This window comes from Mauremys reevesii, linkage group 1 (genome assembly GCF_016161935.1).
Source record: "Mauremys reevesii isolate NIE-2019 linkage group 1, ASM1616193v1, whole genome shotgun sequence".
Lineage (NCBI taxonomy): Eukaryota > Metazoa > Chordata > Testudines > Geoemydidae > Mauremys > Mauremys reevesii.
Genome location: NC_052623.1, coordinates 271,145,855 through 271,170,735, shown reverse-complemented (window position 1 = coordinate 271,170,735; position 24,881 = coordinate 271,145,855). Strand labels below are relative to the sequence as shown.

The 24,881-nt window shown below is 48.3% G+C and overlaps 1 protein-coding gene across 1 annotated transcript in view; it reads right to left on the bottom strand.

Moving 5' to 3' along the window:
• SEPTIN3 (septin 3) overlaps positions 1-21,566 on the bottom strand; it is a 36,399-nt gene extending 14,833 nt beyond the window's left edge. Inside the window, exons 1-7 of the mRNA XM_039491778.1 lie at positions 21,382-21,566; positions 19,985-20,942; positions 3,856-4,047; positions 3,390-3,518; positions 2,885-2,966; positions 1,552-1,689; positions 904-1,021 (exon numbers count right to left, since the gene is read on the bottom strand). Coding sequence (XP_039347712.1) covers positions 904-1,021; positions 1,552-1,689; positions 2,885-2,966; positions 3,390-3,518; positions 3,856-4,047; positions 19,985-20,915 — 1,590 coding nt within the window. The 5' untranslated portion in view covers positions 20,916-20,942; positions 21,382-21,566. The remainder of the gene's footprint in view (positions 1-903; positions 1,022-1,551; positions 1,690-2,884; positions 2,967-3,389; positions 3,519-3,855; positions 4,048-19,984; positions 20,943-21,381) is intronic.
• Positions 21,567-24,881: the final 3,315 nt, after the last annotated feature.

Here is a 24,881-nt window from a genome sequence, read left to right as displayed (position 1 = left end):
AGCAGTGCTGGCAAGAGATTGGATTTTATTCACTGGCCCCATGGGTCAGGGTTATGAAGGATTATTAACCCAGTCACAACAGGGATCAGCAGAAAGATATTTTGGCAGGTCACAGCACAGGTGTGAAACCCTTGCCATCACTGTGACAGATGCCCTTTGAGAGACTTCAGCATAGAAACAGCTGCTCTTCCACGATAGATGCATCCCATCAGTTAGTTTTTGCCCAGGGTGATCTCTAGTAGATTTCAGTTCACCAAAAGATCCACCCATTTTTAATTCTCCATTGTGGTGCCCCAGCAGACCATTCAGCATTATTCTTTGTGGTCTTAGTTGATCATTTCCTTGGGCTCATTTGGGCTAGGAAGGTACATTCTCCTATCGATTAGTCTGAGTTCAGAGGTAGGGTTCACTAGCACAGATACATGCTAATGTCAGCTCTGACCCGCTGTGGGCACATGTTGTGCGAAGGTTCATTTAAAGGACAAGTGTGTTCTTGGATAAGGCCATATTGTCAGGAATGTACAGCAACTTTGGAAAGAGCTGAATTGCTGTGATATCCTACCAGCTGGAAAGGTGGCCTTCCCCATATTAGTCTGAACAATTTAGGCAATCTTCTGCCATATGAGCACACCCAGATCATCGCGCATGCCCCACATTGACACAGAACCAGGTCCTGTTTTAAGGTTCCACGATAGCTGGACTCTGTCAGTGGAGGAGAATCCAATATTGTATCCCATGGCAGCAGCTGAGTGCTGTTCCGAACCATGAGGGGAAACACCAGGATATCTGAATGGTCTAGACAATATAATCCCAGTCTGAAGGATACAACCACCTTTCCCACCTTCCTGCCAGGACAGGTGAGGCTGGGAAAGATTCGTTCCACAGAGGCGTGGTGGTACTCACCCTTTGTTTGAACTCAGTCTTCTCTTCCAGGGTCATGGTGTCTGCCTTAGCAATAACAGGGATGATGTTTACTACTTTGCTGAGATGTTTCATGAACTCTAGGTCCAGGGGTCGCAAGCTGCAGCCCGGGAAAAAGGAATAAGTGAGAGTCATTTTACCACATCACCCTTAACGCTGGCTCTGCTCTTCCCCCTCCCAGAGTCCAGATGAGAGGGAGAAGGGAGAGCTCTCCTGTGTATCCCCCAAGAAATGCTCCCATTAGATCTCTTCTCCTCCTTCCTCCTCACTCAATGCCTAGAAAAAAAACAAAAACCTATGGGGAGAGCTGGCCTGTCTATCCCATTCTAATGCTTTTCTGTACAGCCTTCCCAGTGTCCGGCCCAGTAGGGAAAAGTTAAACAACAGTGGGATTCCTACGCATGACCCATGGGAGAGATGAAAGAGGCAGAGTGGGATGTATATAGGAGTGATGCATGGGATAGGATACCGGGTGAGACTCGTGGAGGACATTAAGGAGAGGGAGTAGTGAGATACATATGACTGGTCCATAGGGGGAGCTAAAGTAGAGGTGCAGTAAGATATAGATGAGATAGGATACATATAAGTGATGAGTGGGAGAGATGAAGCAGTCAGCAGCGGGATACGTACGAGTGACCCGTGGGGGAGATGAAGTAGAGGCAGCAGTGGACTCTCGTGTCTGGGATTCGTTTCTTCCTTGCAATATTCACTTCCTCTTTCAGGAATTTTTCATATTGCTCATTGATGTATTTCTCAATGGGCTCCCAGCTGTGAAGGTCAGAGAGAGAGAGAGGCACATTTCTTCCTCATGCTTCATACATACAGTGCCTCTGGCACTTACAGGAACTAAGAGGGTTTACAGGGTGGGAGGGGATCATCCATTAGCCTGATCAGATCCTGCCAGGGTTATTGATCAGCAGAGGTGCTCAAGCTGAAGCCCCAGTGGCATATGTGGAAAGGGGCTGCTGGCAGGGCATTCTCTGTGAGGGCCCCCTGTGACTTTGGAATTTGCCTTACTCTGATCCAAAATAGGCAGAATCTACTGAATTTGGGGGTGGGGAGCAGGGGATTGCAAGCTGGGGGGGAAGAGGAGGGGACTGTTGGAATGGGAGGGGGACTTGAGATGGATGGGTTGCCTGGTTTGCTGGTAGTGGATTATACTGACTGAACTGCTGCACCAAAATTACACTTGGGGTGTGAATTTTGTTGAGTTTTTAAGTTATGCCTAGGGTCCTAGAGCATAGCGATAGGCACCCTTTTATAGCATGTGTATGCCTAAGTTAAACAAATGAAATAATAATGATAAGGATTTGACATTTCCTGAGCTTCTTTCATCTAGTAGGATCCCAAACACTCTATAAGCTGTGTATATAAGAATCATGTCACCTGCCACTGAAGTGCAGCCACCTCTGGAGTGGAATGTGTTGGCAGTTTAACAATTCACAGCAACATTTCACAGCAGTATATGGGCCTGATCCAAAGCCCATTGAAGGCAATAGGAATATTTCCACTGACATCAATGGGCTTTGGATCAGGCCTCAAGCGAGGAAGAGAAGAAGAATATTACATCCCTTTGGAAGCCCCGAATACCATTATCCAGATTGGAGTTTGGCAGGACGCTGTTCTAACACCTTTATTCTTCTCAGATTTACTATGGGATCTGTAACCAATACATCTTGTATGAAAGAAAACAGCTGGAGCCACAGAGCACCCCCAGTCCCATGCTAGGGACTGGTTCAGAACTGAATCAGAAGGAACATCAACATCCCATCCTGCTGCGCTGACTCAGCCTGGAGCTGAGCTCATACTGACCTGTTTACTGTGTTCCAGGGGTGGGGTCCATCTTAGAGCATGGACCATGCTGGGTGCTGACTCTTCTGTATCCCCAGCCCTATGGGTAGGTCAGCCACCCAAAAGGCAAACAGAGAGAGGGGGAAGATAGATGGGGAGGTCAGACACTCACCAATTCTCATTGTTGATCTGGTCACCAAACCCTGGGGTGTCAATTACCGTCAGTTTCATCTTGACACCACCTTCTTCAATGACTGGGGAAGAAAGAAGGAAAGACCTTATGATCTCCCTCGAGATCGGCTTCTCTGTGTAGGCTTCTATGACACATGTTGTGGGAACGATGATGTTCTGCCCTATCCACCACCACAGAAGCGAGTGAGAGACAGTTCATGCCTCTTTCAGAGCAGGGACTTTGAACCTAGGTCTCCCACTTCCCAGATGAGTGCCCTAACCACCGGGCTACTGGCTAGTCTGGAGTGGGTCAGGGTCTCTCTCTCCCTCTCCCAAAAATTTGGAAAGGTCTCAGTTTCATCTTAATGTGGAACTAAATCATGAATTCTGGTTTTCCATGCAGCCCTAGTAAAAGGTCCTTGACAGGACTGTTCTAAGACACCAGCACTCCCTACGCTTTTTCAGCCAGTACTGGTGGTCCTTGGGATACTTTTCCTGGTTCTTACCATGCCCAATGGCCTTGATCTCCACTGTCTTAGGGATCTTCTCCTCACGGTTCCAGCCTGAAGACTTGCGGCTAACTTGGGATTTGAAGAGGGTGTTCACCAGTGTTGATTTCCCCAGCCCACTTTGACCTGATAAACGTAAAGGGGAAGAATGTAGCATTTACCACAGCTCTGCCCTGACAATACGCTGAAGAACTTAAACCCAGGGAAGTTGCCAGGTCGGGTGTGCGGGATCTTCTTGCCCTTCGTAAGTACCTTAAGGGAAAATCACAAGGACAGGGACTAGGGATCTACTGGAACTAGGCATGGCCTGATATTAAAGCATCTGTCCTTCACCCATACTCCCAATGATCCCCTGTACCCTTATAACCTTTTGTACTTGTGCCTGTGAGAGTGAAGTCAAAGCCCAGCAAAGCTTCTCTCTATGCCCTCCAAAGGCTCTGTAGGCCTTGATGACCCCTCCTACCTACAACCATGATGTTGAAGTCAAAGCCCGTCTTCATGGTCTTCTTGCGCATCTGCTCAATGATGGTGTCGATCCCAATGTAGCCCAGCAGGTTGGAGTTAATGCCAACAGGTTTCATTGGCACTGCTGGTTTTTGCCGGGGCTCCGGCACCAGCTCAGACATAGCTGCCTCAATCTTGTTGTCTGCTGACCCTGCCCGGGAGAAAGCGGGGAGAACTGTCATTCAGGTGGCACCACTAGTAATCTCCCTCTGCCCTTCTCTGGTGCTGGGTCTCGGATGTGTGTGTCACTGGCTGCTTGCTGGGCATGAATTAGGTTACAGATTTGAGCTTTACGGCCCCTACTGGACAGTTAACTTTCTGGGGCTCTGACTCCATGTTATACACCATTGCATCCTGGGAGCTCCAAGGGATGGATCCCCTAGAGCATGGCATGTGCAGGGGGGACAGGAGGGAAAACGTCTGTCTCATTGCCTCTGTGGCCCCAAGGCAGTGGAATGCCCGCCCCTTTGACCTAGAAATGTCCCCGGAATCAGCCCCTTCAACATCAGGTTGAAAACTGGCTGTCAGCAATGTACATTCGCTCCGTCTACGTTTCCTGCTGCTAGATGGTCTTGTAGGTTTAACCATATGGTTTTTAATATGTAGGTCTAAATTTCCAAGTGTTCCCTAATTGTGGGTACTCGACAATGAAGGCACCCAAAATCTGGGAGCACTTTTGAAAAGGCGGCCCTACCTAAATATAACACCCTATTTCTGCTATCATAGCCCTCCTTACCTGTCACTTTCTTGTTCTTTTAAGGAGAGACTGAGTGTGCAGGCTAATTATCAGAGCAGGAGCATGGGAAGCCAGAGATCCAGCTTCTATTTCTTACTCATCTATAGACTCACTGCATGTCTCTGGGCAAGTCACTTAACCTCTCTGTGCCTGTTCTTCTATCTATATGGGGTTACCCACTTTGTAGCTAGCGTAGGCAGAGCTCACTGCACCCCAGTGGCTCCTTGTATCCATCCATTCCCCCCACAGACTCCCTGTGCCACCCTCCATTCCCCCTCTATTTCAGGGACTCTCCCTACCAGCCACGTTCAATTTTTTGAATGTGGCTGGTAGGGAGAGTCCCTACACTGAACGTGTACAAAGCAATTGTTATCGCCATCACATATAGCAGTGAGACATGGCAACTTACCAAGAAAGCTATGCAAAAGCTGGATACATTTCATCACTAATGTCTGAGAGGAATATTGGGAATAACATATAGAGATAGGAAGATGAATGAAGAAGTCAGAAAAGTGACTGGACAAGGCACCCTCTAACAAATAATCTACAAAAGAAGACATCAGTGGCTTGGACATGTGCTGAGAATGGAAAAAGAACGCTTACCAAATACCGCCCTTGAATGGAAGCCAGAAAATGCAAGAAGAAAGAGAGGAAGACTGCAAATAACATGGAAATGAACAGTTCTGAACCACATCAAGCACCTCAACATGAAATGGGAAGATTTGGAGAGAAGGGCAGTTGACAGGCAAGGATGGCAAATGTGGGCAGCCTAATGTGCAGCAAAGCACAGGATGGACTAAGGTCGAAGGTCCCTCCCAGCCATGTCTACACTAGAGAGCTTACAGTGGCGTAGCCGTACCAATGCAGCTGTGCCGCTGTAAGATCTCTCAAGTAGCTGCTCTATGCCGGTGGGAGAGAGCTCTCCCAGTGACATAATTACTCCACCCCCGGCAAGCGGCGGTAGCTATGTTGGTGGGAGAAGCTCTCCTGCCGACATAGTGCTGTCCACACAGGAGCTTATGTGGGTGTAACTTACGTCACTCAGGGGGATGTTTTTTCCACACCCCTAAACAGCATAAGTTACCCCGATATACGTGGCAGTGTAGACATTCTTCTTCTTTCTTTCTCTTTCAGGGTGTCAGCATTTTTACACAGTATTGGGGTGATGGGCAGAGCTGAGAGGAGGGGTATTGTTATGCTCGAAGGGGTTAATGACTGCCATCAGCTAACACAGAAGTGGCTGAAGATGTAGCTCTGCTAACCAGATGCCAGGGGCTCTGTGCCTCCTCCATTGCTTTTGGTTTTTCTGATTTTCAATAAAGTCAATAGGCTTCTGGCCACGGATGCCTTGAACACGCCCTGTTGTATACAGTATTGTAGCCGGGTTGGTCCCAGGATATTAGAGAACCAAAGTGAGAAGTTGGTCCAATAACAGATATTACCTCACCCACCTTCTCTCTCTAGAACCTTCCTGACACTTGGGAAGTGATCGAATGCAGTATTCAAAATGGTCATGTTATAGCCAGACAGACAAAGAAGTTCAGTGTAGAGCCTCGCAAGCTCAGCCAAAAATGGGGCTAATAGTACCTAGCTCACAGGAACATCGTGAGGCTTCATTAGCATTTGTTAAGCACTTTGAGGATCTCAGATGAAAGGGGCAAGGGAAGTGCAAGGTGTTGTCATTATTTCATCACTTCCCTCTCCCTCAGCCCACACATCCAGGCAGGGTCCCACAGATTTCTAAGATCTGACCTTTTCTCTCTGTCCACCCAGCTAAAATTCTTGTCCAGGCCTTCATCATCGCCTCTCTGGGTCACCGTAACCTCCTTCTCCCTGGCCAGCCTGACACCCACATTGTACCTTTCCGGCCCATACCAAAACACAGCCACTCGGATTATCTGACCTTAGCACAGTGGTGCAAGTAGGGCGGTCTGGTCCGGTCCAGGCCGGTCCACTGTACCAGTAAGCTACTTATAGCCTGTATGGCATACCGGAAAGACATAGGAGGAGGAACGTGGGGCCACCAGCAGCTCCTCCAGCATGCTGTACCACCCCCAGGCCTTCCACAGGCAGCTGTGTGCCTGTGTCTTCTGTCCGGGGTCTGTACAGCAGCCCCACTGGAGGGCAGGACTGGGGGTGGTACAGCCGCGCTGGAGGAGCTGCTGGTGTGGGGCTGCTGTCTGCTCCTTTTGCCACTGCAGTTCCAGAGAGCCCTGTGGTTGAGAAGTCTCCGGCAAAGGGGGAGGAGGACAGAGACCCTTCCTCTCCCCCCGCCAGGTAACATGGGATGGATCATGGGGAGGAGAGGGGGAGAGCACAGGGCCCAGGCTGGGGGCGGGGCAGAGTCACATGAGGAGGTCATGTGCCTCCCCCTTTTAGCTGGTGCAGCATACGGGTACGAAATGAATTCTACTTTCCCCACTGCTTCAGCACCACCACCTCTTGGAATGTCTGCCCCCTCACATACATCTCTGTGCTTTCTTCCATACCACCCTCTCCACAAGGCACGAATGCCATCTCTGAGCTGGTCCACAAGGCCACTATCTTCTCATTTCTAGTACTATTGAAGACCCACTACTTCTGCAGTGCCTACAAAGAAAGAAGCTAGCTGACTCAATCTCTCTCTCCCCCATCTTCCATGTAAAAGAGATAGACAATAGTGAAGTCCTTACTGGGTTTCATGGAGTCTCTGGCTCTTTTTCTTTATTGGGTTAGAGAAAGCTCTGCTTGGGATAGTAAATCATCTGCTTCTCTAAATCACTGATTTATCTCATTAATGAACTGCTCACATACATGGAGGGAAGGGGGCTGACTGGCGAGTGGGATTGCTGGGAGGGAGGAGTGTATGCACACTGGAACTAGCGCTGGGAATCAGTATGGGGGGAATGCAGAAGGGTTGAATTTGGAAGGGAAGCGGAAGAATTTAGTACGTTTATTTTAAAAAACAACAGTCATGATCTTTGTAAGCTGTTGTCCTATCTCCACTCCGCTCACTTCGCTTGTATGTTTTTAGATTGCCAGCTTTCCAGGGCAGGGGCAGTGTCTTCCTTTGTCTGGCCTTTGCAAAGCATTCAGCACATTGTGGGCACTACTCCAATCTAAATAATAAATGACAGATTATCCCCTTAAATCAATCCCTCTCACCTCTTGTTTCCTCTGCTCTCCCCTGCCCCAGCCACACCTGAGGAAGCTGGCAATCCAAAGTGGCAAGTGAGCAGTTTTGTGGCATGACACCATTTGGCATGTTGCAGCCACTGCTTCTGGAGGAGGAGACATCTGGGGCCCACACACCATGCCATGGGCCAGAGGCACCAATGACCAACATCATGGGCTGCAGCAAAAATAAGTGTACAGAGTAGGAAGGAGTCATGGATAGAAAGAATTTCAAGGAGTGTTTCAAGACAGAGATGGTCTGAGAGGAAAAGCCGGTCTGGGTGACTGAGGAACTGCTTAACATTTCCCCATTCAAAGCACTGTACAATCATTAAGGGATTCTCCACACAGGGAAATTTACTGACATAACTATACCAGTATAAATGTATAACTAAATTGTCATGGTTATTTTTAGTCAAAGTCATGGACAGGCCATGGGCAATAAACAAAAATTCACAGAAGCCATGGTGGCTGGGAGCTGCAGGGTGACCATATTTCCCAAAGAGAAGATGGGACACCCCAGCCGCTTGCCTGAGGCAGCCCCCTTCCCCCCCAAGTGAATCTGTTGCCCGTCGCTGGAACCTGAGGAGGGTCCCTTCAGGAGTCTGTCACCTGTCGCTGGAACTTTGCAGGGGGCTCCCTGTCGCTTGTCACTGCTGTCGCTGGAACCCTACCAGGGGCGGGCCCCACTGGCTGTCAGCTCCAGAGTCCTGCAGCCCCTGGGGCTGAAGCGGAGAATGTCACTGGAGGTCTCTGGAAGTCAGGGATTCCATGACATAAACAGAGCCTTAGTTATAACTATAGCCACATAATTATACCACCACAGCCACACTGGTAAATTTCCCTGTGCAGACAAGCCCTAAGGCCAAAAGTTCAAAAGTGGCAGTGATTTAGGGGGTGTGTGTCAATGTTTGAGTGTCCTACCTGAGACTCTTTAAAGGAGAGTAGTTTCCAAAGGGTGGGCATGCACGGACTAGCAAGCAAGTGTGAAAAATCAGGGCAGGGGTGGGACGTAATAAGTGCTTTTATAAGACAAAGCCCTGAATATCGGGCCTGTCCCTATAAAATCAGGACCACCCTACAAATGGAAGACAATGCTCCTTCTAAGGAATAGAAATTGTACCTATGCCATGCATATGCTTATACCATCATAGAAATGTAGCACTGGAAGAGACCTCAAGAAGTCATCAATCCCAGCCCCCTGCACTGTGGTAGGACTAACTAAACCTAAACCATCCCTGACAGGTCTTTATCCAGCCTGTTTTTAAAAACCTCCAATGATGGTGCTACCACAACCTCCCTTGGAAGCCTGTTCCAGATCTTAAATACCGTTAGAAAGATTTTCCTAAGATCTAACCTAAATTTCCCTTGCTGCAGATGAAGCCCATTACTTCTTGTCCTCCCTTCAGTGAACATGGATCACTGTCCTCTTTATAACAGCCCATAACATATTTGAAGACCGTTAACACGTCTCCCCATAGTCTTCTTTCCTCAAGACTAAACATGCCCTTTTTTAAAAACTTTTCATCATAGGTCAAGTTTTTTAAAACTTTTATCATTTTTGTTGCTCTCCACTGGACTCTCTTCAATTTGTCCACATTTTTCCAAAAGTATGGTGCCCAGAACTGAACATACTACTCCAGCTGAGGCCTCACCAGTGCCAAGAAGAGTGGGACAATTACCTCCTGTGTCTTTCATATAACACTCTATTTAATAAACCCCATAATATTAGCCTTTTTCACAGCTGCATCACATTACTGACTCATATTCAATTTGTGATCCACTATAACTCCCAAATCCAGTACTACCACCCAGCCTCAGTTTGTAGTTGTGCACTTAATTTTTCCCTCCTTAGTGATGTACTTTGCACTCATCTTTACTGAATTTCATCTTGTTGAATTAAGACCAATTCTCCAATTTGTCAAGTTCATTTTGAAATCTAATCCTGTCCTCCAAAGTGCTTGAAATCCCTCCCAACTTGGGGTCATCTACAAGCATGCTCTCCGTCCATGATCAAAATCATTAATGAAAATATTGACCCAAACCTAAGACTGACCCCCATGTGTCCCCACTACATCTTTGGGGCAACCAAAAACCCCTCTGAAAGCCCCCTGAGCTCCCAATCAAAGCTAGTTGGAAAATTTCCATCAAAACCATTTTCTGACAGAAAAGCTGCTTTTGTCAAAAATCAAAATATATAAAAAAATGTGTAGATTCCAATGAAAATTCTTGCAGAAAAAATATTTTGAAGTGAAAATATTTTCATTCTGGAAAAATGTTGTTTTGTAATTTGTAATTTTTGGTTCTGCATTTTGACATTTTGTTTCTTTTTTTTCCATTTGCATTTTATTTTTATGTTTACATTATTTCATGACATGCTGGTGGAACAGTGCATAATATAATAATTTGCACTACTGCTGACAAAGTCAGACCTGGCAGCTGTAAGAGTGGTCCTATTGGGTTCCACAGCCTTAGGGGAGGATCCACAAGGTCCAGGAATTCAATTAATTACGAGGGAAAACCAAAAATGTAACGGGCAGGTGTGAAGGTCAAAGGGTCAAAGAAAGGGAATCTGAAGAGGACACCGAGCAGAAAAGCCTGGACAGCGCCCACTGCTCCTCGAAGATGTCAAGGGAGCCAGCGGACGCCGCCCAGAGGAACTCTGCCTGGATATATGAACGGAGGGAGGACCAGAAATAGATCCCACAGTCACAAAGAACCCCATCAGCCAACCTCCTCTCCTTGGTATTGTAGATGACTGCTTTGGCCATCACCAGAAGGAGATTGACAAGGAGGTCCTGCAACTTTGTGGGGCCACGGATAGAGTGTGTGTATATGAAAAGGTGAGGGGGAAAGTGCAGCCAGAAATGTAAAAGGATGTTCAGAAGGACCCAGAACAGGAACTGCAACCTGGCACATTCCAGGTATACGTGCACCAGGGTCTCCCTCATGCCACAAAAGGGGCAGGCATCGGGGACAGTGGTGAACTGTTCCAAGTACATGCCCATGCTCACAGCTCCGTGGAGGAGCCACCAACTAATATCCCTGGCAGGCCTTAGGACTAGGGTGGAATATAGTCTGGCCCACTGGGGTTCCTCACTCTCAACAGGTCGCAATAGGTCCCGCCACTTTGTATCGGGGCAGGACATGAGGCTGAGGAAATGAAGTATGTGAAGCACGAGCATGTACAGATGTTTTCTTGGCATGGTCCAGAAGTGAACTGGCTGCAAATCGTGCAGCCGGGTCATGGTGTATGGGTGGGACAGCTGGGGGGACTCATGGGGCAGGGACCTGATGGAAAGGTCCGGTAGGCCCAGAGTACAGGGTGGGCGAGGAGTACCCTCCCACAGGACCCAGTCGAGGTAAACCCGAGCAGTGGGCAGTAAGGCTGCCCTCACCTCCTGAAGTACACGCCAGGGGCTATGAAGGGTGGAGAGCCCCATGTGCTGAGCGAGCGTCGGGGAATCCACCCAGTCTCCCTGGTCGTAGTCCAGGAGGTCTCCAACTCTGGTAACTTCTGCCAGGACCAATCTCTGGAACTCCACCACCTGCACACGAAGTTAGGGATTGTGTAGCAGGGGCTCTGTGAGGAGATCTACCCCCTTGGTAGCCGCCACGGACCTGGTCGCCAAAACCAGCTTCCAGGTCCAGAGGAGGTTCTGGTAGAAGACCGGCAGCTCAGAGAGGTCTTCTGGAAGATCTCTTGGATGGAAATAAAGGAGCTGCCAGTCATATCAGAGCCCTCGGAAGTGGCACAGGAAGGCATGTGCCAATGTGCTCCAAGCCGGAGTACCTGTACCATAGAGGAGTCTCTGCAGGGTCTGGGGGCGGAAGACATGGACCTGAGTGGTGGAAGGCAGATATATCCATCCTAGAATGGTGAAGTTCCTAGGAATTGAAAAAAGCTTACCTCAGGTTAGTTAGAGACACCTGAGTCCAATTAGGGGCCACTGGTAACCTTTTAACATCCCCTTTCCAACGAAATGGGAAGAGAAAGAAACAAGCGGCAGCAGGGAGAAAAGGCGGACAATTGTTCCCCTCCCTGTAGGGGAAACATTAAGTTTACTTCTATTTTGGGAAGTGCTGGCCACCAGCAGCCATCATAACAAAGCAGTGCTCAGGTGGAGGCAAGGAAATGTATTTCTTTTGTGTTGTGGGGTTTTTTTGCTTACGAGAACCACTCAGGCCAGCCCTGAGGCCCACCTTGTAAATACTGTGAATAAACCAAAGTTAAGAATTAAAAACCTGCAGAGTAGGATTGATCTACTCCAGCTCCCTCATCCCATCCCCCTGCCAGAGGGAGAAACACTGAGGCTGACATGGTGAAAGAGGTGTCTGGATATACGTGTCATGATATGACATCATAGCATAGTTTAAATCTTCTATTTTTATTTTATTTTTAAACTCATTAAGGGCAGCTGCTACTTAGTACTGATTGGAACCTCTGCTCTTCTCGAGCAAAGCGACACCTCTTTGTGTTGCAATGAAACAGTGCGACACTTTGAAAATTTCAGCTATGATGTCATATTATAACATGCCTGTACGAATGCATATTACTACCGACATGGCATGACTGAATGCATAAATAATAAAGCTATAACAATGAAAAAAAACCTTTAAATAAAATAAAAATAAAAAGGAAATTTGGAAACAAAATTCAAAAATTCAAATTTCCCAGAACTGACATTTTTCAGATTTTCTGTCTTGTGGGAAATTTCAGAAATATTTGGTTTTGATTCCAGATCAGAAGAAAAGACATTTCAAAATGTCAACATTTCCTGCAAACAAGAAATTCCAACTTTTGACCAGCTCTGGGCCCAACCTGGGAGCCTAGTGAGGGCCCTGATTGGCTAGTATTGCTGATGTCATTGTGCTGTCACAGCAGGCCATGGGCTCCTCATAAGAGGATTACAGAAATGTCTTGAGTGAACCTTGGAGCTGGGAGAGCAGGGAGGGAGACAAGGACATTCCAAGCCAGGGATAATAGCTGTGCCCGGAGAGCCAAGCATCATATTGCAGTGAGGTTTCAATAACCCCAGGCTGAACCTGAGCACCCAATGTAGTTTAGGCACCCAGTGCCGAGAGCAGATTTTCAAGGAACCGGCACTGCCCACACTCTGCTTTGAAAACACCCCTTTTGTCTGAGGGCCCAAGTCTTCTCCAGAGCACTCATAGGAGCCCTTTGAAAAGTCCCTCACATGACTTGCCAAGGCCACCCAGTGAGTCAGGGGCAAAGGCAGGATCAGGACTAGTGGATTCCTGATGCTTAGTCTTGTGCTCCAGCCCACACAGCCTCCGACAGCTTCGATGGGGAAGAGAAACTCAAACATTTGGTGGATCCAAGATCCATTTAGCCTTCATCCAGTCCTTGCCTGCAGGGAAAAGGGCTGTCGGGAAGAAATCACCCTTCCCTGGTTTTCTAAACTGAGGAGGTGCATTATAAGTTATTTGCTCCTTCCTCTGGAGCATCCAACATTAGTCCGGTGTGCAGGGTGGACAGGAGGCCGGATGGACGATTAGTCTAATGCAGCCTAGCAATTCTCATCTCCTAATACAAAAGAGAGGCTGCAGAAGCCCCAAGGTTGAGGCAATAGCTGTTGAGCTGAGATTTTCTTAGCTGGAAGTCACTCTTCTGCACATCACAACTCGTTGTGATTTTTATGCTGACAAAGCATCCCTCAAGGCTGCTGTTGTCTTTTTCCAGCTTTCTCAAAGCTGTTGCCAGCCAGGAAAGTCCAGATATCAGATGAAACATTCAGAGCTCAATCAGCCTGCTCTCCTACTCCCTTTGCTTAACCTGCTAATCCTTCTCCTTGATATCCCAAGTCATGGGCATCCCTGCAGCTCTGCCAAGGCCCTTCAGTCCTCACCAAGATGCTCCCCAATATCATATTGCTGTCTCTGAGCCCACAAAGTGCTGCCACTGCACCTTGTTCCTGAGCTGCAGCAGGGGACTAGACATCCCTGCTAACTGGGATTGTCCTAGTCTGAATAGGAAAGTGGTCTTAGTTCACTGTGGATTAAGCTACAGAGGACTAAGGCCACTTTCCTTCTGAATGAGAGCATCCACACAGGAACTAAATGCATTTGAACTAATGTGCTTTACCTTCACACCATATGTTAGTTCACCTTAGCTTTCATCCCTGAGACACAAGCTGGGTCCAGCCTGGCTTTCAAGAGTTCCTTGGCTTCCCAACAAAATGGAAGTTGGGTCTGTTCTTTTCTGGTGCTTGAGCCGTGAAACAGCTGATTCGTGGGGCAGGGAGGGAGGGGGAGGAGGTGGAACGCAGCGCGCCGGGGAAAGAGGCGGGGCCGGGGTAGGGATTTGGGGAAGGGATCCAATAGGGGGAGAGAGGGGGGCAGAGTTAGGGCAGGGACTTTGGGGATGGGGTTGGAATGGGGGCAGGGCCAGGGTCAGGGATGGGGTGGAGTCGGGGCAGGGCCGGGGGCTGGGAAAAGGGTGGAGGGGGGCACGGGCACCCACGGGCGCCGGAGAAGGTTGGCACCTATGGTTGTTATAAGAAGGCCGTTAGTCACTATAGCACCGATTCCCCAAGGGAAGAGATGCAGGTGTCCAGTCAGACCTGCATGGTGACAGGGTGTTGTACCCAGATCCTGGTCCAAGAGTGAGAGAATTGCAAGATGCCTCTCAAGAATATATAAGGGCACAAGGCTGAACACTGAGGGGGTGCACTCAAAGTGACAGGAAAGGGAACTGAGGTGCAGCTAGCCCTGTGACTGTGACACTTAAAACACATTAATCTCTATGGATGAACAGCACTATGTACGTGCTAAAAATGAATAATAATAATGATAGTGACTGCTACTATTCAGCATCATTAATATTCATCCATCTAGTATGTCCATCACTGTTATATTTACAGCAGCCACCCAAAGCTGGATGTAGCCCCACAAACTCATTACACATAGGCCGCTGAACGGAGATCAGATGCTAAGGACTTTCAGTCATCACTGCCCCAGGGGAAGATTAGAACCAGTAACCTAGATATGAAAGGCTCCTTATCCCCTCCCGCTGCCTTCCTGTTCTTTGTCTGAATGGCAAAAGGAGTGAGGGGTGGAAACATTCAACCACAAAGAATCCAGCCTCTAGGAACAAAGTGCTATTTACTACTCAGGCAATACAGCTATAGCTTTACTGTACATCTCCTTCCACTCAATAAGGGCCTGATCCTGACACTGAAGCCAAGGGCAAAGCTCCCAATAGTCCAGATTCCCATTTACACTACAGCTCCCTTACACTGTCCTGGCAACATAACTTCACCTACATACACTTTAAGGCTCCTTTTACACTGCCAAGAATCTGGCCCGCCACGCATCAGTGTATGCCCCTGAAAACACAAGTGGCTATTGTTTAAGCCAAATCTCCATGTGGTTTGCAGACATTAACATTCGTTAATTCAGACCTAGAGAAATGTCATAGTTAATTATTTTTTCTCGCTTGTCTAAGCTTTAGAAGAGATGCCTTTCATTTTTATCTAGGTCCCAGGGTTCCCAGGGGGCCATTTATTTCAGCATGTACGTCCGTACAATACAAACAATTTATAGTGCAGGACAATCCAATCTAAATCATTAGACTAGGAGGCCACAAATCAGTTTATTTTTCCCCCCCACTAAGGACAAGGGTATCTCGAGTGGGACAGAGAGACTTATTCCAGCTCTTTGTGGCTGCTACATTCTCCCCAAAGGCAGCCTTCCTTAATATGCCTCTAAGAACCACCTGGTGTACTGGGGCTAGACTGTAGCCCATCTCTCTCCAATCTGCAGTGAAATCTAGCACGCTGAAGCCTCACTGAAAATACAGAAACTAGAAAGGAGGAAGAACTATTAGGTCATTTCCCCCCCTCCACCTCAGCTGCAGCAAGAGGGTTCTCGATTCTCTAGGTTGAAATGGCTCCGGTGATGGGGCTCCCTTGGAAAGCTGTCCCATGCTCTAACAGGTCTGACCTGAAGAAAAGCTCTGTGCAAGCACCAACGTTTGTCTCTCTCACCAACTGAAGTTGGTTCAATACAAGATATTACCTCACCCACCTTGTGTCTCTAAGATCTCACCATTGGGGCATTCCCCTGGATCATGTCCTACCCCTGGGTCAGTCCTCAGGAGGAAGCTATGCTCTCCCATGCCTGTCCCTCAGCCCCACATCAGCACACACCTCTCTTCCCCATGCTGCCAATCTCCCCAGAGCCCCCAAGCTCTTGGCTGCACTCTGTCTCCCACCCTCATGTCCCAAAGGGTTTTCGCACAGTTGTGCCACGAGGCAGCCTGGAGAGTGCTCTGCCTTGGGGCCCAGGAGTATGGGTTTCCAATCCCCTGTCAGCCTAAGGGCCCTCATCCGTGTCTGGGTTTCTTTGCCTGCTCACTGAGTCCCATTTGGATGCTTGGGGATTAGAACAGGACATTCCTATTGCCCAGAGCGCAACCATCTGCAATCGACAAGGGCCAAGCCAGCTACAAAGCAGCTTGCGGTTTCTCCCACCCCTGGGCCAGCTGCTGGGGTTATTTCCCTCCTTTGGAGCAGCCTTGGTGACTGCTATTCACCATTACCAGCACACCCGCCCTGCTCTCTCCTGGACACCAGAATTTTGCCATTGAGAGGAAAAAGGCTTAAAGAAAACATTCTCTCTCCTCTCTGCAGCACTGACAAGTCACCATTCTGTGTGTGCGCGTGTGTAAGGAGCGATATGCCAGCAACATCAGGGGATCCCTCCAGCATCCCTGAGCCCTGACAAAACCATGCCAGTGTGCAAGCATCAGCATGGACCACCTACCTTTGAACATGAATCTTTCTTTGTCTCTGAATATGCTCCCGAGCGGTAGCTTCCCCTGCCACACACACTTTTCTCTCCTGACACCGGTGCAGTGTGGCTGCCTCAGAGGTTTTGCTTTTCTTTCTCACTTTGTCCTTCTCTCTCTTTTTTTCTCTCCTCCACTAGATGTTTCAGATAAGCAAGGATGCTGCTGCTGCTGCTGCCGCTGCCATGGTCATATCATGTGACCTGAATATTAAACATCCCTGCAAAATCTCCCCCACTCTTTCCCTCCCTCCCTTCCGGGGATCCAAAGCTTCATCCCCGCTGCTGCTGCAAGACCCTGGCTGGATTGGTGGGCACAAGAGGGTGTGCTTGCTGCTGGGGACGGGAGGTGCTGTGATGAATGGATTAGATGTGCCCTGAATATGCTCCCCCTGCCATACACAAACTCGTTCCCTCCCTCCTCTCCTTCCCTATTCCCAGGCGGTTTTCATATGCTTCTGTCTGTGGAGCATCTCTAGCCACAGCCACTTGTTTATGCAGAGAGATTTAACCCTTCGGCAGGCTGCTGAAGGGGTTTTGCAAAGGGAGGACTGAGAACAGGTTGGGAGATTTTAAGCATTTGGGGAGTGTCAATCCCAAGGCCTGACTCCAATCTCACCTACACCAGGGACAATCAGGAGTCACTCTGTTGAAGCCAATCAGGCCTCCAGCTGGGGGACTTTCAAAGCTTTTTGCCTGGTAAGTGGATGTCTGGTTGTTGGCCAGAGGCAGAGAGTGGGCCATCCTCTGTGGGGCGGGAGGGGAGAGAGCAGCAGTGTCTGTAGGCCAATGCCAGGGCAAGGAGACGTGTGTCTTTGTGTCACTGTGCATATACTGTCTCTCTCCGGGTGCCCATAGGCATCTGTGTCTGTCTGGGTCTTTGTGCACATGTCACTGTGAGTATATGCATGTGGTTGAAGATGGGTATCTACATGGATGTCACTAGCGTGTATCTCTGTGAGGGATGTTGGGTCTGGATCTCTGCTGTCTTCCTCCTGGTGTAATCCTGTGAAAAACTGGCCTGATTCTCTACTCTGCTGTGGTCTATATGCTGCTCCAGTGATACACAAGGCCATACAGTGACCAAAAACTGACACCTACTGCCCCCCGTCAGGATGGGTGTCAGCTGTTAGGCATACAGCTGGCAGAACAATTCTATGCCACCTTTCCTTGCAGCTTCTGATACAAGGAAATGCCAGGGGCAGAGATGAAGTGGGAGGGAGCCTGAGAATACTGCTTTCCACTTGTTCACAACTGCAGGGCCATGGACAGTCCAAATAGGAGTTAGAATAGCCCCAAGTCTGCTCTAGTTTATACTGGGGGCTGAACAGGTGCTTGGACAGAGTCATAGGGTGTGTCTGCACACTAGCACCCCCTAGTGGCCAAGCATAGTGCTGTAGGCACACCCATGCCTCAGTTTCCCCTCATCCAGTTTTTCTGTCTCTCCCAGGGATTCACATGGTTCTGCCCTCAGGCAGTGCCATTCTCAGAGTTCAGTCCCTTTCTGGGGAAACAAAAATCCAAACAAAAGTCCCAAACAAACAAAGGGTTCTTCTGTCCTCTTGGGCTCCTCTTCACCCCACCGCCTGGCTCAGCTCCCTGTCCCTTCTGAGTTACCTTTAATTCTCTCTGGCTCTGGGATACAGCCCTGACTCCCAGCCTCCTTCCCTAAAGTCTTCCTCTCAGTCTTAGTCCCTTTGAGCAACCTTTCTCTCTTCCCTGCTCTGCACCTGGGCACTGACTCCACGGCCACGCTAGTCCTTCCAGATCCTGCCACAGGAGCCCAGCTTACTCCCTATGGTTCCTCCAAAGGGAATTTTCTCAGCAATTTTTTTAAGTCCAGGTGTTTAAGGCAGTCACCCGACCCCAGTTAGTCCAGCCCCCTTAGGCTGGTAGGCAGATAATTAAGACACAGGTGGGCTCTTTGAACAGGCCTGGCTGGCCCAGGCTTCTTGTCCCCTAAAGGAGCAGGCCACCGGTCACAGAGCGTATCAGGAAATGCGAAGGTGGCTTTGCTCTGTACTGTGGCCCTGTGACCAGCACAGGGATGGAGGAGCATAGCCCCTGGCCAGGGAGTGCAAAGTGGGTTTGAAACACTATCAGATCAGAAGGGCTGCACTGTACACTGACTGTGCCCAGCAGCAAACAGCTGCACAAAAATCAGGCCTCTTGTGTCTGCCAAATAGTGGCCCAAGAGAGGGAATTTAGAGGCCAAATGCAAATCAAATCTCTAAATTCCACTTTCGGGATATGATGCCTGTCTGTCTATTTGTGATGCACCTGGCAACACAGTATCTAGGCACTACAGACAGGATTAAGAAACCCAATGTCCATCTGGCAGGGCTGTACCCTTCGTTCCTCCCATGATCTGTGCCACTTTCTTACTTGGGATTATCCTGCTGTTTATCTGTCAGGGAAGCACTGCCAAGCTGCTCTGCCATGACCGTGCCTGGGGGATAGTCTGCTCAAAGAGAGGTGTTTGAAACCTGGCCATGAAGGATCATCCTGATCTCTGGTGGCACGGAATTCCACAGCGGAGGACGTTCCTCTGAGAATGCCCCAGACCTCACCTGGGGCTCCATCAGGTACAATGTCTCCATCAATCGCAGCTGTCTCGATGTGATGAGACAGGAATCTCTGAGATAGCTAGGGCCTAAAACCCAGTGAGGACTACAGAGCATTCTCCTGTTTGGCTAAAGGGGACATTCAGCGCTTTGCCACCTAAAAAGAATCAACTGTATTTTCACTTCAGGTCCCCCCACACACAGTCACAATGGCTGAGATCCTGTGCTGCTGCAACTTCCCAATCTGTGCGATCCGGGGGGGAGCACAGGGCTGGCCCATGGAGATGCCAGTCAGGGCTGGCAGGGTTAGTTCTTTTGTGAGGTTTTTGAAAACCTCCTTTTTTAAAATGTAAAAAGAAAAAAGAAAATTAGATGCTCCTTTCTATTAAGGGAACATTCAGAAGTTGCTTAAAAACAATTGCTAGCTAGATTAGATAACCATCTAGAATAACTTCTTCTGATGTGCTGGTAACCTGTATTACACACAGTACAGATGTGTCTGCACTATGCTCACAACATCTAGTAATCATCTATTAACCCTTTATATACTTTTATAAATGATGAACTGTTAAGATTATGCAGTGTGACTGAAAACGTGAAGGAGGAAAATTGCCACCCCCACCCCTGGTTGATGTAATGCTCCATCAGGACTGTCTGGTTAGCTGGGACTTCTCCACATGAAACAGCATGATGGGAGAATGGGACCCCATGAAAGATGAAACCTCAGGGCTAAACCCTCATGCCTGTTTCTATCTCCATGCACCAGCATGTTTCAGGACAAGACCCCAGACTCAACCCAGTCTAGCTGCCCTCTTTGGACTTACATGCTGGCCCAGCTGTGTCCATCACAGGAGACATCATGGTATCTGCAGCAGAGAGTCGGCCCCCCAGAGCCAGTCCCTGAGCACACAGCTCAGGAATGGGACTTGGCGTATTCCCACATCCAAGTGGCTCTTGGAGAATTCCCATGCCAAGTGGGTCACTGTATCTCTTGGTAGCCACGTGGTCCTCTTGACCAGCTGCTGTCATGGATGAGTTCATGGGATGTTTCCCCTTGACTTGGGGATGTGGCAGAGGAGGAAGTAGAGTAGCACGGGCCAAGCATCTCTGGAAATCTGGACCTGAGGGAAGCAATGTGGTGGGCATCTCTGACCCTGGATATGCAGCACTGATTTGCCCATCATGCCCAATATTTGTTTGCTCCTCCATACAACCAAGAGGCACTCTTGGGGGCAAGGTTTGTACTCCAGGTAATGGCTGCAGATTCGACAAGGGCAGTTCCCCTCCTGGTGCTTCCTTCCCCAGTGGACAGTGGAGCTCTCTCCTTGCAGAGGCTGGTGGGAGCAGTTGCCGGTCAGGTGGAGGTGCACAGCCACTCCGGCGGAGGGTAAATGAGATGGAGCTCATCTTCCGTGGTGCTAAACCATTGGCAGTAGTCCACGGAAGGGACTTGGACGAAGGGTGAAGAGGGCATGGGATGGGCAGCCCAGTGCTACTCAGCTCCCTTGGGCCTGCAAGCCTAGAGTTAGGCCTGGCACTCACTCTCCCCTTTGCAAGTGGACTCTGCCTTGCGGAGTCCTGGCTGAAGGAGTCAGAGTGGGTTTCCTTTCTCAGCTTGGGGCTGAGAGGCGCCTGCCCCCTGCCTCCCACCGGCCGGACTGGTAAACCTGGGATGCGGCTGGGGCTGGAGCAGCTTCCCAGAGTTGGAACACATCTGCGGACCCTGTGAGGGGATGGAGCGAAGCCCTTGTCCATCCTAAACTCTTGGTACCTTTATTCTTCCTAAAGAAACAAATTAAAAGGGAGCATCAGTCTTCACCTACAAGTCTTAGTGCTGGCAGAAGGGCTTGGACTGGCTGGGCAGTGACATTACAGGTTTTCCCATGTGCTGTCCTCTGCCAGTGTTCCTCAGCTCTGCCCTGGCAGATAGCAAATATAAGAGCTGTCAAGAGGCTTCAAGTCACATGCTGCTGGGCACACTCTAAGCCCCAGCTGGGACCAGGAAGAATTTCCCCCACACCCTCCAGAACTGTACTATGGGGATGAAGTGTTACCTTGCCTTTCTCTGCATGTCCTGCATCCTGGATACTGATCTGGTGCAGCAGTTCTTAGGTCAAGTCAAAATCAGCTCAAGGAAGGCTCAGATTTACCCAGCCCTTTGTCCTTGTCATCTGACTCTCAGAGGGGAGTCTGATAATGAAAGGGAAATTTAAGAGCTTACCTGGCTCTTGGAGCACAGCAACTGAGGGTAGACTGTCAGCTGGGACCAAGCAGCTGATGTCCCAGATCCCTCAGCCGGTGAAAGGAATATTCCACATTTCTGAGAGGGGGCAGCTGTGACCAAATCTCCCATAGACTGTGTTGGATCCGGCTGGGAGATTTTAACCACATCAGTGCTTAGCAGGAGCATTGATCACAAGATGTTCAGATCTCCTGGCTTCTGTCCTGGCTGAGGCAGCCACAGAAAATGCACCAGAGCCCTTCCTCCTGCCATCCATCCTTCCTGCTCTCTCTCCTTCTCTCTCTTCATTGTAGGAAGTTTTCCCAGCTTTGTTAAAAGTAAGTGGGAGAGAAAGAGACTTGGAGAGCTTGGGGTGGAACACAGCTGGCCCCAACAGCAAGAGGGAGTGGGCAGAGAGTGAATGAGAGCACTCATAAAAAGCCAGGCTAGGAACTGAAAAACAAGGACAAGGGAATCAAAAAAAGCCTTGAGGCACATGGGATGATGGGAATATTCATGGCTTGCATTTCTACATAGAATGTTTCATCTGCAGGATTGCAAAGCACTGTACAGCCTAGATACACAGGTTTTATTCACCTACTTACTGCTACAGTGCAGCCACTTCTGGGGAGCAGCCGTTAGAGCAGATTGAAACAGGAAGGGGAGCTCCAGTCAAGAAGGAGAGGAAGTAGTCTGGGGATGCTGCTCCACCAAGACAAGGAGAGAAGAGGGGAGCTGTCTGTCACCCTACATCCCTCCCACCCAACACTCTCTTACCTTATACTGGGGAGGAACGTTGCAGACATTCTGAGCCAGCAATGCTGCATGACAATTTGAGGATAACCATGTTCACCTGACACCAAAGGAAGATTTTTTTAGACCAGCAGAATGCATTGATCAAAGTTAGACTATATCTGGGATGTCAGGGTTAACAATTTTGCCATAGGCTCTTTAAAGAGAATGAGTGTGTCAGTGCCTCGGTTTTATATCTCATCTGAAAAACAGCATCTCCTTCAGCGCAGCATCCCCTAGCAACACACTGGGACATTGCAAATATACTACAGTACCTGAGTTCCTGGCATTTCCTGCAGCCCCTGGGTTTTCCCTGGGGATTTTCTCACCAATTTAGTACTGTCCAGCCCCAGCCCTGCTTAATCTATGAACTCTGACACAATCCTAAGCCAAGGTGCCATGGTTCTCTTCCCTGATCCAAGCCAAGCTCTAGCAAGGACAATGAGACTCTTAATCTTGGTTCTGGATCTCCCAATGCCCTTTTTGGCTGTGGGTTTATCAATCTTCACCCCGGTTGTGGAGATTGACAGAACGGTGTGTGAATCTGAGAAAGATGTTTGGAAGGGAACATGCAAGTGTCTGGATTCCCCTCCATTCTCTACCATCCTGCTTCTGTACTGAATGGTGAGACCTTTGCTTCCATCTGGTTTGTCAGCATTCCTGAAAACTCCCACCAATTTCCCCCAAAGTCAGGAGCTGTGCGAGGGACTGGCAAAGATAAGGCACGGTAGGTCAGGACAGAGGTGCACTGGCAGAGCTGTGTGAACTGGAGTAACATAGAGTGTAACAGGTCAGGATGAAGCAGCACCATGAGAAGGGCCAGAACTGGGTGTTTACAAAGAATGCTCCTCTGCCATGTACATTGGCCAAACCAAATAGTCTCTATGCAAAAGAATAAATGGACACAAATCTGACATCAGGAATCATAACATTCAAAAACCAGTGGGAGAACACTTCAACCTCTCTAACCACTCAGTGACAGACTTGAAGGTGGCAATTTTGCAACAAAAAAACTTCAAAAACAGACTCCAAAGAGAGACTGCTGAACTCGAATTAATATGCAAATTAGATACAATTAACTTAGGTTTAAACAGAGACTGGGAATGGTTGGGTCATTACACTAATTGAATCTATTTCCCTATGTTAAGTTCTCTTCACACCTTCTATGGGTCATCTCAATTATCACTTCAAAAGTTTTTTTTCTTTTCTCCTGCTGATGATAGCTCATCTCAATTGATTAAACTCTTCCAGTTGGTATGTGTACTTCCACCTTTTCATGTTCTCTGTATGTATAAATATCTCCTGTCTGTGTGTTCCATTCTATGCATCCGAAGAAGTGATCTGTAGCCCACGAAAGCTTATGCTGAAATAAATTTGTTAGTCTCTAAGGTGCCACAAGTACTCCTGTTCTTTTTGCGGATACAGACTAACATGGCTGCTACTCTGAAACCTACAAAGAGATACATCACCAGAGCTATGAGTCCTGGGGACTGGATTGATAAGAAGGGAAGCTGCTGGATTTGTGTGCATTAATTGAGCTGTGTTAGGGGATCCTGAGACTGGAATAGCAGTGAGTGCAGCTGGCTGGGTTTCAAGTGCCCTAGCAGCCCTGTATAGGGGGTGCATTTAAATACATTCCCTACCAATGTCTATAAGCCTCTTCCTGTTCAGCTTTGCCCTTGTTCGGTTTTCTGGATCTCTTTGGCTTGGCTTCTCTGTTCGAGCTGTGTGCCTTGCCCGAGTCTAGCTTCAAAGCCTCTGCCGAGCAGCCTGGACCACCTCCAGCCTCTGACCTACTTACAGTCATTGGGAGGAAGAGGAACATCACCCCCATCATCATCATCATCCCCTCCCCTACCCACACCCAGCATTGACAGGAGACAAGAGCAGCAGGGGGTGGAACAATGAGCTGTTTGTGGAGGGTCTGAAGGGCTTGGAATCTTAGCATTACAGCCATTCCTGCCCTGTGACCCTGGCACATTCTTGCCTCCCTAACCCTGTCATTCCCGGCCAAGGCTGAGTCCATCCACATGGCCTAACCAGAGGTGTGGATTCCTCAGGGACAGGTGAAATTATCAAAACATGCTGCACTTCTATGTATCTAGACAATAACCTATATGCTCCATGTATTACTGAGATGGCACACTATGATCATTTTTATTATTTATATTAAAGGACCAATTTTGTGAACATTTTCAGTTGTTTCTGTTTCACATGGGCCAAAACAGAACAAAATTTATTTTATGTATTTATTTGTTTAGTACAAATATTTTTGAAATGTTTTAAATTGTTAAGATTTTGATTTTTTTGGTTTTTTCCTTTTCTTCCCCTTTCCCCTCCCCCCGCAAAAAAAAAACAATGACATAAATTATGTCCAGGGTTTGTATTCTCCCCACACACACACACACACTTTTTTCTCTACCTTTTGCTACTTTGTAACTTTTTGAAATTTCTCCAACTTTTGAAAAGTTACTACGTTTCATTTTGCTATTCTGTAACTTTTCCAAAGTTGAGGAAGTTTTGAAACATTACAAAGTGGCAAAATGAAAAAATGGAAAATGTAGAGAGCACTCACTCTGCTGAATTTAGTGGCAAACAGGACTAAAGGGAGAAAGAGAAGGGGGGAAATGAAATGAAAATAAAAAATGGCAAAGTTTCAAAAATTTTGGTATCAACCAAAATCTGCAAATATATATATATATATATAT